The sequence below is a fragment of the Sabethes cyaneus genome, chromosome 3 (assembly GCF_943734655.1).
Source record: "Sabethes cyaneus chromosome 3, idSabCyanKW18_F2, whole genome shotgun sequence".
Taxonomy (NCBI): domain Eukaryota; kingdom Metazoa; phylum Arthropoda; class Insecta; order Diptera; family Culicidae; genus Sabethes; species Sabethes cyaneus.
Window position 1 is genome coordinate 83,333,499 of NC_071355.1, and position 16,444 is coordinate 83,349,942.

General features: G+C 35.8%; 3 protein-coding genes across 3 annotated transcripts; 2 read left to right on the forward strand and 1 right to left on the reverse strand.

Moving 5' to 3' along the window:
• The first annotated feature begins 470 nt into the window (after positions 1-470).
• Positions 471-2,297, forward strand: LOC128739800 (probable cytochrome P450 313a4). The gene is made up of 6 exons (XM_053835303.1): positions 471-759; positions 824-1,157; positions 1,221-1,347; positions 1,401-1,592; positions 1,655-2,075; positions 2,131-2,297. Exons 1-6 carry the CDS (start codon positions 471-473, stop codon positions 2,295-2,297), a joined length of 1,530 nt encoding a protein of 509 aa, XP_053691278.1.
• A 2,611-nt stretch (positions 2,298-4,908) lies between these two features.
• Positions 4,909-6,024, forward strand: LOC128742421 (uncharacterized protein DDB_G0271670-like; the record flags this gene model as incomplete). The annotated part of the gene is made up of 1 exon (XM_053838777.1): positions 4,909-6,024. A coding segment is annotated over one exon (1,116 nt), but the record flags the coding sequence as incomplete, so codon positions are not given.
• A 2,352-nt stretch (positions 6,025-8,376) lies between these two features.
• Positions 8,377-10,892, reverse strand: LOC128739801 (probable cytochrome P450 313a4). The gene is made up of 6 exons (XM_053835304.1): positions 10,715-10,892; positions 10,401-10,653; positions 9,371-9,500; positions 9,107-9,295; positions 8,621-9,044; positions 8,377-8,559 (listed from the first exon to the last, which is right to left on the reverse strand). Exons 1-6 carry the CDS (start codon positions 10,890-10,892, stop codon positions 8,381-8,383), a joined length of 1,353 nt encoding a protein of 450 aa, XP_053691279.1. The 3' UTR covers positions 8,377-8,380.
• Between the last annotated feature and the right edge of the window lie 5,552 nt (positions 10,893-16,444).

Below are 16,444 nucleotides of genomic sequence, written 5' to 3' on the forward strand. Positions count from 1 at the left end.
CTTCGCTTCGTTTTCGTTTGCATATTTGCGCTTTTGTTGGATGATCAATCAACAAGAAAACGATTAAATGCAGCGCCGTTCACAATACTGGTTGCAGTTACGAGAAATAAGCTCTAAACTGAATGTGTAATCCATGGCTGCAATATTTCAAAAGCTGCAATGCTTTAAAAGCCTCGAAATTACCGCGAATTCAAATCTTACTAACAATTAGTACTAAAGTTGGCATCTAAACTAGGTTCTTAAGTGCATTTTTTAGAAACCTAAAATTATGCTAAATTATTTTTAAACAGTACAAGAGTTATAGTATTGGCAATAACGCACCATTTGGTGCCATAGTGCACCGCGTATGTTTTAATTAAAGCTCTAATTAGCAACTGTGGACCAAATCGCAACATTAGGCAATAACTTGGTTACGACCTACGACAAATTTAGTTGTCCGGTGTCGGTGGTTGAAATAGTTTGGTGGTGCAATGTGGCTTCTTCTGCTTTTGGTGATAATTTTGTTCGTTGCAATAGTCGCTATCATCGGCGGAGAATATTGGTCATTGTACGGCAAAAATGAAATTCGACGGTTCGGTGCAGTGGTCGGAATGTTCCGAAACTGCAGTCGGATGTTCCGGATCTGGCTTGGACCGTTTAGCGTTTTGTGTACGAACCATCCTGAAGTCATTCGACAAATACTTTCTAATCCAGACTGTATGGAAAAGCCGTTCTTTTATCGTTTTACTGGGCTGGAAAGTGGATTACTTAGTGCTGAACGTACGGATCAAACTATGCTTGATAAACCCCAAAAAATGATTTATGCAGGATCTTATTTTTATAGATCACGTATGGAGAAGTCAGAGAAAACTTTTAAACTCTACGTTCAACTTGAAGATTCTCAATAGTTTTATTCCTATATTCGAAACCTGCTGCAAGAAAATGATTCAGAATATAAACCAACTGGAAAATGGGTCCACAATTAACATTTTGAACTACGCTTCTAAATGCACGCTGGAGATGGTGTGCGGCACAACTATCGGAATGGATGATGGGTCCACAATTAACATTTTGAACTACGCTTCTAAATGCACGCTGGAGATGGTGTGCGGCACAACTATCGGAATGGATGTATTAGAAAGCAACAACAAAGAAGTGATGCTTGGTTATATTCAACGGTGGGTTTTAAAACCAATTAGCATATTGTGTAACATGAAGTATCCACTTTGATCATATTTCAGCCTATTTAATCTAGTCTCAAAAAGAATGTTAAATGTGCATTTGTATTTCGATTGGATCTATTGTTTTACCAGAAATTATTGGGAAGAGCGAATGCTTAGATCAGTTTGCATGCAGACAGCTGACCAGGTACGAATCGTTAGGGGCCCATAGTTTCAGTTTTTCCATTCCATTAATTTTAGTTGATCATCGAAAAAAGGCGATTCATTTCCGGCAGCACAAATTTGAACAAAAATATGACTAACAACATGTACCTAGAGATCCAACCCAAAATACCCAAAATATTTATTGAACAACTGTTGGAAGATTCGTTTAGCAGCAGAAAGTTTACCAGCAAGGAAATCTATCACAACGCATACACAATCATACTTGCGGTAACTATTTTCGGTATTCACCATGCCATTCCCAGTAATAAGTGCATAATTCACATCTCAAGGGCAATGATACATCAGCACTATCAGTAGCTTATGCTTGTCTTTTCTTAGCCATGTACCCTCACATTCAGGACAGAATTCACGCCGAAATTCAACACTTTTTGCCAAGTGAAGATACACCAATTACCCCCGAAAATCTAAAGCAATTGGAATATATGGATATGTTCGTCAAAGAAACATTACGACATTGTCCGGCTATTCCGGTAATTGCGAGGAAAGCCATCAAAAATGTTTCAATCGACAATCAAGTGATTCCGAAAAATAGTATTATTATAATGTCGCTCTACACGCTGCACCGGCGAAAGGATATCTGGGGTCCAAATGCAACTAACTTTGATCCGGAGAATTTCCATCCCGATCGGATAAAACTCCGTGATCAGTATGCTTATCTGCCGTTCAGCGGAGGTCCTCGTAATTGCATAGGTAACAGTTAAGATGGACACTGGTAATACAAACCATGATTGATCTTACTTTTCAGGTTGGCGATATGCGCTGATGAACATAAAAGTGATGCTTGTTTATTTGGTGCGCAATTTTAGTCTTCGTACCGACATAAAGCAAACGGATCTGCGTTTTAGGTTTGATCTAACGCTTAAATTGGCGTTTGAGCACCGGATTCAACTTGAAAAGCGACGAGTAGACTGACAGCTGGAAGAGTTGGTAAAATATTTGAATGAAAGTGCAAGATAAAAATCGATGATTATTGGCCGGGCCACGTGGGAAGCCAAGGTTGTGCCACCATAATTTTTAGTGCAAAAGTGTAATATTTGCTTGAGAACGTCAGTTACAGTAATACGCTTAGGAAATGGTGATCGCAGTAATATGTTTTTTCAAGATCTTCAAAATTTCGCAAAAATGTTATTAAAAATAAAATATTTGTACTTACACTGGCCAATTTTTTGGGGAATTCATTCCTTTCATGTCTCTATATAGCATTTTAATATACATTTCATCGACTTTCCGTGGAGGCCCAACTTGTACAACATGGCCCGACTCTGACTACATTTTGCTCTTCTTTATCATTTTTCAAGCAACAAGATCGAGAATTTTCAGAAATATACTTGCTTTATTCTTAGACCTTTACAACGACTTATCTAGATTTCCGAAATTCCTTTTGATACGGGAATTAAGGGTGAATGCCAAAAGATGGGCCAACCACAGCGTCATTCCGCTATTGTATTGGGTAGAAATAATTTGGTGACGTGCCAATGTATAATGCGGACCGGCGGAGAAGCCATTAAAATTTTTTAAGTCTTTCTTGTCAGCTTGCTATTGAAATATTTCACTCTAAGGAAATAATTGACAAAATTTTAATATAAACCGAATCTCCTCAAATAATGAATTTTGTTGAATGAATGAATTGTTATAGACTTGAAGCTCCAAGCGAACTGCAATGCAAGTGCAAGAGATTGATCTATTCGAGAGTGCTCTCGAAACGCGCACGTAGTGCATCACTCTCTCCAGCATATCTTTATTTAACCGCGTCAGTTTGTCCGGAAAACCGTCCACATGCATAGCTGTTCGCGCTCGACTGTATCGTATGCTGCCCTGAAATCCACGAAAATATGCTGCATGAGCACGTTGTACTTGCGATATTGCTGGAAGATTTGGCGAAGTGTGAAAATTTGATCCGTAATGGCACGGGCTGGCTGGTGGAGTACCTGGCAGGCGGCGGTGATCAGCGGAATGCCGAAGTAATTACAGCAACCGAGCTAATCGCCCTGTTGACGTAGCACTACGTCTTTGATTTCTGTATTGGGGTGCACTCTAGAAAAACGAAAAGTGGTCAGTCATCCCTCAATAGATTCTAGAGATATTGGTCAATCGTCAATCGATTGGAAATTTTTCTAAGAATCCATCACAATGCAGCAGATTATATTTCCCCGATAAACTTTCAAATAAATGAAAAATGGTAGGCATTGTCTAACTAAAAATCCACGCTCTGTGATTGGTCGGAATAAGTTGTGCTTATTTGCCGTAGCGATAATGATGTTTCCATAATACAAGCAGTATGGTTGTATACAACCTAACTTAAATTCACACTCATTCCAGTTTTTACGCTTGCATTTTATGGTTCTCGTTACATTTTTCCTTAATTTTTATGAAAAACAACGACAAAGCCCCTTCGCCCCACTGGTCGAAGATTTATTATGACATACCGACTTGTTTTAACTTGATATCTGTGCTTGGGAAGTGCGCCAGAAAGAGTGATAAAGTCCTCTCGTCCTAACAAAACTTCTTAGGACCGCTATAAACCTAGACCGATTTGATGTCTGTGTTAGTGAAGTGCTCCAGAAAAAGTGATAAGTCTCCTCATCCCAGCGAGAATTCTTCGGATCGCGATAAATCTGGTCCAATTTGATGTCCTGAAAGTACAAAGCTTCAAAAAGTGAATGACCAACCCTTCCTTTCGCCCGATTGTATCCATATACGGAAAGAATTTATTCAAAACGTGACGTGATGCAGCAATTTTCAGACTGAGGAAGAATCAGCGACTGTCTGATCCGAAAATGAGGTTTGGACGTTTAATGTGTTGCTTTAATTGATGTTATTTTAACTTGGCTTCTTGTATCAAATTTATAAGAATATTATAGTGCATTTATTACAATATAGTAAATGAAAAATTTGCGAGACAAGCATTTGCAAAATGCTGAGCCTGTGAGCCTCTCGTTCGTGGCTCTAGGCACAGACCCTCCTAATTTTTGTAGATGGGGTCTTATCTTCCGTTCACTCCTCTGGTAGTTTCTCCTACAGTAGTAGTAGTAGTAGTAGTAGTAGTAGTAGTAGTAGTAGTAGTAGTAGTAGTAGTAGTAGTAGTAGTAGTAGTAGTAGTAGTAGTAGTAGTAGTAGTAGTAGTAGTAGTAGTAGTAGTAGTAGTAGTAGTAGTAGTAGTAGTAGTAGTAGTAGTAGTAGTAGTAGTAGTAGTAGTAGTAGTAGTAGTAGTAGTAGTAGTAGTAGTAGTAGTAGTAGTAGTAGTAGTAGTAGTAGTAGTAGTAGTAGTAGTAGTAGTAGTAGTAGTAGTAGTAGTAGTAGTAGTAGTAGTAGTAGTAGTAGTAGTAGTAGTAGTAGTAGTAGTAGTAGTAGTAGTAGTAGTAGTAGTAGTAGTAGTAGTAGTAGTAGTAGTAGTAGTAGTAGTAGTAGTAGTAGTAGTAGTAGTAGTAGTAGTAGTAGTAGTAGTAGTAGTAGTAGTAGTAGTAGTAGTAGTAGTAGTAGTAGTAGTAGTAGTAGTAGTAGTAGTAGTAGTAGTAGTAGTAGTAGTAGTAGTAGTAGTAGTAGTAGTAGTAGTAGTAGTAGTAGTAGTAGTAGTAGTAGTAGTAGTAGTAGTAGTAGTAGTAGTAGTAGTAGTAGTAGTAGTAGTAGTAGTAGTAGTAGTAGTAGTAGTAGTAGTAGTAGTAGTAGTAGTAGTAGTAGTAGTAGTAGTAGTAGTAGTAGTAGTAGTAGTAGTAGTAGTAGTAGTAGTAGTAGTAGTAGTAGTAGTAGTAGTAGTAGTAGTAGTAGTAGTAGTAGTAGTAGTAGTAGTAGTAGTAGTAGTAGTAGTAGTAGTAGTAGTAGTAGTAGTAGTAGTAGTAGTAGTAGTAGTAGTAGTAGTAGTAGTAGTAGTAGTAGTAGTAGTAGTAGTAGTAGTAGTAGTAGTAGTAGTAGTAGTAGTAGTAGTAGTAGTAGTAGTAGTAGTAGTAGTAGTAGTAGTAGTAGTAGTAGTAGTAGTAGTAGTAGTAGTAGTAGTAGTAGTAGTAGTAGTAGTAGTAGTAGTAGTAGTAGTAGTAGTAGTAGTAGTAGTAGTAGTAGTAGTAGTAGTAGTAGTAGTAGTAGTAGTAGTAGTAGTAGTAGTAGTAGTAGTAGTAGTAGTAGTAGTAGTAGTAGTAGTAGTAGTAGTAGTAGTAGTAGTAGTAGTAGTAGTAGTAGTAGTAGTAGTAGTAGTAGTAGTAGTAGTAGTAGTAGTAGTAGTAGTAGTAGTAGTAGTAGTAGTAGTAGTAGTAGTAGTAGTAGTAGTAGTAGTAGTAGTAGTAGTAGTAGTAGTAGTAGTAGTAGTAGTAGTAGTAGTAGTAGTAGTAGTAGTAGTAGTAGTAGTAGTAGTAGTAGTAGTAGTAGTAGTAGTAGTAGTAGTAGTAGTAGTAGTAGTAGTAGTAGTAGTAGTAGTAGTAGTAGTAGTAGTAGTAGTAGTAGTAGTAGTAGTAGTAGTAGTAGTAGTAGTAGTAGTAGTAGTAGTAGTAGTAGTAGTAGTAGTAGTAGTAGTAGTAGTAGTAGTAGTAGTAGTAGTAGTAGTAGTAGTAGTAGTAGTAGTAGTAGTAGTAGTAGTAGTAGTAGTAGTAGTAGTAGTAGTAGTAGTAGTAGTAGTAGTAGTAGTAGTAGTAGTAGTAGTAGTAGTAGTAGTAGTAGTAGTAGTAGTAGTAGTAGTAGTAGTAGTAGTAGTAGTAGTAGTAGTAGTAGTAGTAGTAGTAGTAGTAGTAGTAGTAGTAGTAGTAGTAGTAGTAGTAGTAGTAGTAGTAGTATGTAATAATCAATTTCGCTGTACCAACTTTAACCCACGTGATGACTTGTTTATTTTGAAGGGTGGCAAACTACTCCATCATCCAGCCTTCCACATTTATATTATCAATAATAATATTATTAATAATTAAGATGAAGATGAAATATGATATATTTGGGTAAAAATAGTATAATCTCACCAGCAGTCCTTCGTATAATAGAGTAGCGTCCTTTGAGGCTCCATAGGTGCTTCTAATGATTAATTTTTTTTTTCATGTGCAGTAGGTAGATATTAAAACGAACGGTAGATATTAAGATATTGTTTTTTCAAGCCCTCTTTTCCTCTGCATTGCCTACTGGCATTGAAACCTCATTGACGGCATCCATCCGTCTTCACGTTTCGAAGCTCCTGGCTCCACAGAGGAATTTAATTTTTATTTAAGTTTCCATTCAAAGTGCATCTTGATCTACTTGTGTTATTTTTTGCTTAAAGTTTTGGCAATTTTTCGAATATGCTTCCGAAAACTGTAATTCGTGGTTGTTCAGCTTACTGTGCGGTTATGTATTAATTAGCACTTTTACCACTTCTCAGCAAGTAAATTAGGGAAAGCGGATTTTATAATGCAAATGTCCATGTAGATCAGTGGTGCCCAGACATAGGCGTGGTGCGGGCTAAATCAGCCCAAGTAACAATTCCAAGTTTTATTACGTTCATATAGCGGTTTTCATGACCAATTTCATAAAACCGCTAATAAAACTATGAGCTCCACCAGAACTTTCTGATGACCGATATAAAACTGCTTCCTGACCAAGTGGCCCACTCCTCAGAATGTTTTCATAACCGCTATAAGAATCAGGTTATAAACTCAAGTAGTCGTATCACGCTCTGCTAAAAGCAGCAATAAAACCGATTAAGCTTTCGCTGCTTGACAGCCATCGCCATAATTTAAAAAAGCTTTTCGTTTTTTGCTTTTCGCTTTTCTAGCAAACGCCTGATAAGTTCGCTAGCTTTGTCAACTTGAAAATATATCCGTGAGCAGAAAAGTTTTCGTTTTACTGACAGATCATTCTGAACGATTTGGTTTATAGCGACCAGAATAAAATATCCCATAGAATATTTATTAATTTTTAAGCAATTTCATTGGTTTGCACTATGTACGTATTTAATTTCATCGTGCATTTTGATATGATAGGTCGATAAAATCAGCACGCCACTGAAATTTTGCAATTTTCGAAAACTGGTTGTTTTAACAAATTGAAAATATTCAGTTAGTCAATCTCAATTTCTAGCAAAATCGTTTTAGTTGCTTCCTCTGACAGGAAACCCGATTGATAATAACCTTCTTTCTGCAAAATACTTTGCTTTGATGAATTTTTGTTTGCGAGCTAAAACAAAATACTACAATATGGCAATATGGCTTCGCATAAAAAAATGATTTTGGTGTTGAACTTTGGTATTCTTCATAATAGCTGCAAAAAAACTGTTTAGTTAGGGTGTTACCGTTTTAATAACTTTATAAAACTAACAGATTTATTGCGGTTTGACAAGTAACCGCGATAAGATCAATTTTGATTGGTGCGCCATTTTGTATTGCCACGCCACACTTATGGTAAGTATATAAGAGACGTGATGCAGCCAACAAGTTTTAACGTGGTAATATAAGCAACCTCAATAAATTTGCTTTATTAGCAGTTTTATTATGGTTTTCTAGCTAGCTATAAGTGTGTTTGGACTTGTATCCTCTTGGTATTGCGCAATACCACAATAAATCCAGAGGTAATGATTAATACCGCAATAAAACCTTTATAAAATTCAAGTAAAACCAAGTGACTTTAGAATTGTTACTTGGGAGATCGCCCCATGAGTACGCGGGCCGCAATGACCTCTGGCGATAGGCGGCAGCAAAAGTCGATTTTTAGGAATCGCCACAAGATTTTAACTGGAAAGCAATCAGATCTATAATATGCACGAGGTATTACGACTGATCTGAGTGACCTCTGTGTCACCAACAAAATTATTCATAAGTTTTCCATCCCTCAAACCAGTCCGCGGGCCGCAGTTTGCCCATCACTGATGTAGATTAACAGGCAACAAATAGTGCTGCACAATATGTTCACTATTACAGCTTGCTCAATTTCTAAACATCCACAGTTACTAGAATGAATGGATTTGATTTTATTTCAAGCACACTCATTATATCACTACAACAAATACTGTATGTTGACGATTTCAGATTATATTTACTGCGTACTAACATGTTTCAAGAATTATTCTCAATGGTGGTTCTTCGTTCTAGATTGATTGCCGGTTCGTTCGAAAGTTTGAGAAGACAATCAAATTTGAAAAGGACATCCTCGTATCTTAAATGTGTTTTCAGCTTAAAATTTCTCACCATATGAAGCACTATAACTTTCAAACTAATCATAGCGTACCGATATCCTAGGGTAGAACAAAAAATTAGTACAATTGGTGTTGCACTTCAACAAAACCGGGAGCTTACCAAGGCAATTACGGGCACCGGCACTGAATGGCATGAACGCGAACGGATGTCTTCCTTCGCTTCGTTCCGCAGAAAAATTTTCCGGATCAAACTTGTCGGCATTCGGACCCCAAATATCCTTTCTTCGGTGGGCGTTGTACATGCTAATGCACAGCATGGTGCCCTTCGGTATGTGCTTACCATCCAGTTCGACATCCTTCATTGGTGTTCGGAAAATGTGTGGAGCGACCGGGAAATGTCGGAGACACTCTTTCACAAACATTTCCGTGTACACTAACTGGCGCAGCGTTTCCGGATTGAGATCCATATCGGTTCCTGCAGGAAAGACCGACATAATTTCTTCGTAGATTTTTTCCTGCATCTCCGAGTGTATCGCAAGCATCAACGATATTATACCCAACTCCGTTCCAGACGTATCGCTACCCTAGAAAAATTGTAAAATTGAATGGAATTGAATAGCTATCCGTTTAGAGCTTTCAATCATACCGCCACTATAATCGTGTACACATTGTGAAGAATTTCGATGGTTTCCAGTTTGCTTCCGTCAAGCTCTTCCAGCAGCTGGTCAACGAAGTTATGTGATTTGCGGTAGCCGTCCTCGTCTTTGGCACTGCCTCCAGCGGCAGATTCTCGTGCTTGTCGAGCAGTTTTTCGATTGATGGCTTCTTGCAGAACCTGGAGAAATGGAAGGAAAGCAATAAAGAGGAACATTATTCACTATTAACGCAAAGGTTGCATTAAATAATTGACCTCATTTCCTATTTGGTAGGCTTCCTTTCTGAGCCTGCTATCCTCTCTGTATTCCTTCGAAAATAATCGATAAACCATTTCCGAGTGATAATGGATGCGAACGATTCTCCTCGAACACAAATGAACCAAACTGTTGGTATAACAAAAAGTTACAATTATTTCATTTCAACATTGGAAGATTTCAACAAATGTGGTCATCCTCTGCCTGACTGATCATTTACGTACGATAGAAATTTTATACGACTTATCAGTTGTCAAATTTGCTAAAATAAAAATGAAATCATTTTTCCTGACCGGTCCGAGAGTTTATTATTATTTTTTTTATTGGCAATACAAAGTTCATTTGAAGCAGCTTGCAGCACACTTTTCGCACTTATAGTTGCATAAACTTATTTATGACTGAAATCAGTAATGAATCGGTTGCCACAACTGGTTTGTAACAACTGTGCTAGTAGGGTTGTATGTATTGTAGTGGGCTTACCCTTCCTTCAAAGGGTACTATCTCCTGTTACAGCTGTTCCTGGCGAGTTCTGAGATTCCCTTATAATCATAACCCTTGTAACTATAAGAGTGACCCTTTTTGTACTGTCAAGAGGCTCTAACGAGGTAGGTTAGAATTCGGCTTGAAGGCAGGGCAATTGAAACCCCCCAATTATTAGAATTACCCCATGATTGAGTCACTTGACTTCGAATAGTATTGACCCTACTTCAGATTCAAACTCACAACGATTTGCTCGTCAATACAGACTCTGTAGCCATGCGGCTATGGAGCCCCCATAAAGCAGTTTTGAAGATATCTAAATTTAAATTTTATCGTTTTATCATTGCAGCGAGGCGTTGTTTTCGAATAAATTACAGAGCATAGCTTTCAATGGTTTGATAAATATTTGACTTCAATTAAAGAATAAATAGGTTACGATAACCACGGCGTTTTCAACTCATGCGTTCCAGAACAATTCAAATAAACTTAACTGACTGTAGTAAAATGCAAATAGTTAATTCAGATTATTCTTAAGATTTTGAAACTCACGTCATAATTAAGCCTATAAGTTTGTCCACGCTCGGATTTTGATTAACATCCACCCCAAGGGTAGTGGCACAAACCATTTCCAGTGTGCACCGTAACATGAAGAATGTCATTTGCACAGGTTCCTTGTCTGCGAAGACCGACAGTTTTCGAACTAAGTTTTGGGCACACCTGTCGAAGTCTGGAATATAGCTATCCAAAATTTTTTTGTTAAACGTTGGATTCAATGCCTTTCGCTGGTTTTTCCATATATGATCTGGAACGGAACGGTAGTACTTTAATCCACATGACTTATCCGCCTCTACCTGGATATTTACATTTTGCTGAAAAAAGTCCATAATCCAATTTAAAAAAATCGTACATGTATGGCTTATGCAAAAATTCCGGTTGAGTGCATATTTTCTGAATCATATTCGGATCGCTGGTGGAAACCACCGGAACTGGCCCAAACCACATTATGAAAAGTGTTGCAGGATGACTTAGAGCTTTAGCCATATTGGTAAATTGTTCCTCCTCACTTTTACCAAGAAACAACATTCCATTGCCAACAATCGGGTAGCAGGGCTCAACGAATGGTATGTTTTTAGCAAATATCAAACTTTGCTTATATTTAACAAATTTCATTATTGCTAATGCCAGCAACAACGGGATGAGCACAAGAACCAACATTACGAACACGGCAATGAAACTTGTAACACCTTTGAAAGTCACTGGATCTATGTGCGATCTAGAAACAAACTTGGCTGGTAAATCAACTCAGAGCACACATCTGATCGAAACGAAACTAGTTTGCAACCCGATTAGAATGTGATTGGCAGTTACACCAACCTTTGATCTATTTAGCAGCAATACAAATTACCTTAGCATTGGTATGGAAATATTCACAATTCGTGAGAAGAGAAAATAACCTGTTTACGACCAATTGTTACTTCCCTTACTGACGCAAGTCGTGAAAGCTTTTGTTCCGAATGAAATGTTACATCAGATAGTTACGCTGGCTTATTGCCAATTAGAATTTACGTCACATTCGTAGTGAAACCACAAATCTACACTTGTTTGTGTATAATGATTTATTTCAGCTATATATTTTCGAAACTATAATATTATTCCTTTCAAATCATTTTGCAATAATTTGCAGCACCGGTAGGTAATCGTTATTTGAAGGTTATGTACGGTTATGGTACAAATGTACCACAGATGATTATCCACTTAGGATGCCAAACGGAAGCCGATAGAATAAATCAATCCAGCTTGGTGCGCTGCTAGTAGCGTTATATAACATTTTCTTCCACATTGTTCGTAGCACTATTGATAATAATGGCCAATAACGTATCGTAGTACCTATACCTGCTCCACGCTCAGAACGCCTCAAATATTCAACACTATGCGATGAAATGATTAATGCAAATTATCGGTTGTAGTCGCCAATGGGTTCAGGTTCCGTTCATTTAGCTGGTAATGAATAATTTTTCAGTGGAAAGCGCGTACGCATAACGTTCCGGTTTCGACCGATTACAGGTCCCGAACATAAGAACCGAGTAAACCAAGTCTTAATTTAACCCATTAAACGCTAACGAAGCTTTTAGTAGGAGAATATTCCCATCACGCTACTAATTTCGGCATACATTACCTTTTATGGCTACACTTTCCCAAATAAAAACTTTGCCGCTATATAACAATACTGAAACGAATGTAGCACTCATAGGCTTTAATGTGTTATAACTATTTTCATAAAAATGTAAGTAGTTTGCTTAATTTTATTGAATAAATATCAAAACCACTGTTTTTCCACAAGTACATAACCAGGCTGAAAAAACTAGCAGCAATCGCTTACGGGTATCCGCTCTTGATGATGGTTTGGAAAACACACTATTGTGATCACGTTTACTTATTGTAGAAACTAAACAGCTGGGAATATGCTATCACAGAACAATTCTACTTCTTTTTATCACGGAAGAACACAAAAATTCCCCTCTGACATGAAAATATAAATCAATTTTCATTCACTAGCCATTAGCAGCATATTGTTTTTAATTCCAGCCTATGGTGCGTTATTTACACTACTACCAATATATGTGCTGACATATCTGGTATTTGAGTGACAACTGGCGCTAGTGTATATGAACGGTTCAGTGATACACTAGCGCCAGCAGCAAGCTGTTGTCACTGCAAAACTAATTATCTTCAATGAGCCCGGAATGTAGACAATAGCGAGAAGTTATCGATCGGTCTCTCTTTTCTTGTCTCTTTTGATCTGTTTTTGAAAAGCATTCAATCGCTGTGCTAGCTATTTCGGCCTGTTGGATTTAAAAAACACAGACACCACTATAGAAAATGGGCTCAATTTAGCCGCAGCGACTTCATCATTTCTCGCGACTATAACTCAAATTCAGTAGCGTTTTATTAAAACCAGAATTCACGCCGATATTCAGCAAATATTATTCTATCAACTGGTATAAAAATCTTGTCTCGAATAAATATAGTTTCAGCGTAGTTCCTGAATATTGTTCAGGCTACCGCTTAATGGGCTGGAAATACCCACGCGTACCCTATATCAACTGATAATTCCTCTAAAAAATACGACTGTAAAAAATAAAGACAGGGTTTTGGGCCGCAGGGTTTTGAAATTTCTAAAATATTTGTACAGCGTCGGTCATGCAAACGATATTGATATTTGAAAAATATTAAAGAGTTTCTATTGTTCCAGAAAACTCCAAGCGAAATTTTAAGATTTTCTCGGGCTTGCTTATTTAAGAACTCTTGAATCAAATCAAATTAGAATAATTTTCTTTATAAAAATATTAGCAAATTTTTCCAGCAATCCAGAAAAATATTATCTGGTAAAAGTTTTTACCATTTTTACCTTTGTTATACTATAACAAAGGTTTAAAAATTGGTCGAAAAACACGAAATTGATCCGAGGCCCGGAGGGCCAAGTCACATATACCAATCGATAGGGTTCGACGATTTGAGCAATGTCTGTGTGTGTGTGTGTGTGTGTGTGTATGTAATGATTTTTTCTATCGCCTGTTTCTCAGAGATGGCTGAACCGAATCGTTCGCTATTACTTTTGTTTGAAAGGTATTATTGTCTAGTAGATCACTATTGAGTTGTTTCGTGATACGAAGTTTCGTTTAAAAGTTATAAGCAAAAATGTGAAAAATACGTGACACGGGTTTCTCCGGAACTACATGACCGATTCCAACGATCTTAGTATCAAATGAAAGCCCTTATTAAATCAAAATTGTTCAGGATTTTTTTATTGAAAACAAACAAGTAGTTTAGAAGTTAGCCTTAAAAAACCTGTTTTGACAAGGTAATAATTATCGCCTGTTTCTTAGAGATGGCCAAACCGATTTATGCGCTATTAGTCTCATTTGAAAGGTAATATATCCTAATAGATCACTATTGAATGATTTTTTGATTGGACGTTTAATTTGAAAGTTATGAGCAACCGTATACACCACACCAAAATTAACAATAATTTAGAATGATTTTAACGAAGAAAATTTACCTAATTTCAATTATTTTAATATCAAACGAGAGGTTTTCACATTACGAATATATATGCAAAATTTCATAAGAATTGGTTTTACCGGTCAAAAGATATTAACCCTCGAACACTCGCGCCAACTTTTGTAATACAGTTACTCGCGCGCAAAATAGTCCCAAACCAAAGAAAACGTGTGCAAGGGAGTTTTGACTGGGAAAACTTGGTTTTAAGTTTATTAAACCATTGTAAGAGTTTCTTGAAATTGAAAGCTCTATCGTCTGGTAGAATTTAAATTTTGATTAATCCCCCTAAAAGTGAAATAAAAAATTTATTTTTCTTCAGTGTCAATATAACACATTGATGTGTTCTGCAAAGTTATAGAACATATTATTACAAGAAATTTTGTTGAAGACTGTAACCTTCTATCTCTGCAGCGAAGATAGAAAAATTTTATTTATTGTATGTGAATTTGTAAAATCAGTTTTTCTATTTTTGCTCTTTTTGTAATTGTTGTATAACTTTTATATGTACTACAAAATTGTACAAATAATAAAAATACACAACTTTGCTAAAACTAGTATACCTGTATGTTTGCTTGTTTAGGAACTGTAGAACTTTGATTATAAAGAATGCCCCAATTTTGACTCCGAATTACTCGACTACCAGCAGACGGATACATTTTAAACATTTTACATTTGCTGATAGTTTTGCTGCATACATTTTCCCAACAGTTTAAATTATTAATGCATTGAATAATTATGACATTTTGCGCACAATAAGTTTGTTGAAGAATATACGTTAGTTAAACATCGTTTTGTAACTTTATAACAATATGGCGTTGGAAAACCTACACGTGTTGTATCAAATACAACAGCGTGAGTAACCGAAGGTTAATAAAAATTGATTACAATTATACAAGAAAACTCTACTGATGTGATTCAAATAGAATAGCCACAGAGAACAGACATCCAAGCAAAAGGTCCCCACTTGGATAAAACTTATGTCAAATTAGTTGGGAAACTATAGTGATGATGTCGCTGAAGGCGCATAAAATTCTACACTAAACTCACAACAGCTAGCTTCTGGCGCTAGCATAACGCGTATAGTCCATATAAACTAGCGCCAGAGGAGCCAAAGGTTGTCAGTGTGCAAATCAAAAGAATCATTTAGTTGGGAAACTATAGTGGTGGTGACGCTAGCATATTAGGTGATTTTAATTTGAAATTTTATCCAACAATTCCCAAAAAATTTGTTCGTGAATGGATGTCTGTTCTCTGTGGAATAGCATTACAGGAAACTATGCATAGTTCAAAAACCTATAAACTAGACCTTTACTAAACAATGTGTATGTTAAAGAATAAGATTTCCTCTTACAACTTACTTTTATTTGCACTTACTCAGATTAATAACAACAGATTAATAATAACTTACTTATCCTTACTCAGCAATTTCATGAAAAAAGGATCTATCAAAATTTAAGTGTTCTTATTTTGATCAAATTTTGTAAACTTATTCAATTTTCAAAAATTTTATGTAAACCAACGCACTGCGTAACGATAACCAATAGATGAATTATGTTCCGAAGCCGTGTCGATTTCTATCTCAAATAGCAAGTAAGACCGTATAACAAAGGTTCCTTTCACCACTAGGTGGATTAAATCGGGTTTTATCTTTATTTTCACCTTTATCTTTATCTTTATCTCTATCTTTATCTTTATTTTCACCTTTATCTTTATCTTTATCTCTATCTCTATCTCTATCTCTATCTCTATCTCTATCTCTATCTCTATCTCTATCTCTATCTCTATCTCTATCTCTATCTCTATCTCTATCTCTATCTCTATCTCTATCTCTATCTCTATCTCTATCTTTATCTTTATCTCTATCTCTATCTCTATCTCTATCTCTATCTTTATCATCTTTATCTTTATCTTTATCTTTATCTTTATCTTTAGCTTTATCTTTATCTTTATCTTTATCTTTATCTTTATCTTTATCTTTATCTTTATCTTTATCTTTATCTTTATCTTTATCTTTATCTTTATCTTTATCTTTATCTTTATCTTTATCTTTATCTTTATCTTTATCTTTATCTTTATCTTTATCTTTATCTTTATCTTTATCTTTATCTTTATCTTTATCTTTATCTTTATCTTTATCTTTATCTTTATCTTTATCTTTATCTTTATCTTTATCTTTATCTTTATCTTTATCTTTATCTTTATCTTTATCTTTATCTTTATCTTTATCTTTATCTTTATCTTTATCTTTATCTTTATCTTTATCTTTATCTTTATCTTTATCTTTATCTTTATCTTTATCTTTATCTTTATCTTTATCTTTATCTTTATCTTTATCTTTATCTTTATCTTTATCTTTATCTTTATCTTTACCTTTATCTTTATCTTTATCTTTATCTTTATCTTTATCTTTATCTTTATCTTTATCTTTATCTTTATCTTTATCTTTATCTTTATCTTTATCTTTATCTTTATCTTTATCTTTATCTTTATCTTTATCTTTATCTTTATCTTTATCTTTATCTTTATCTTTA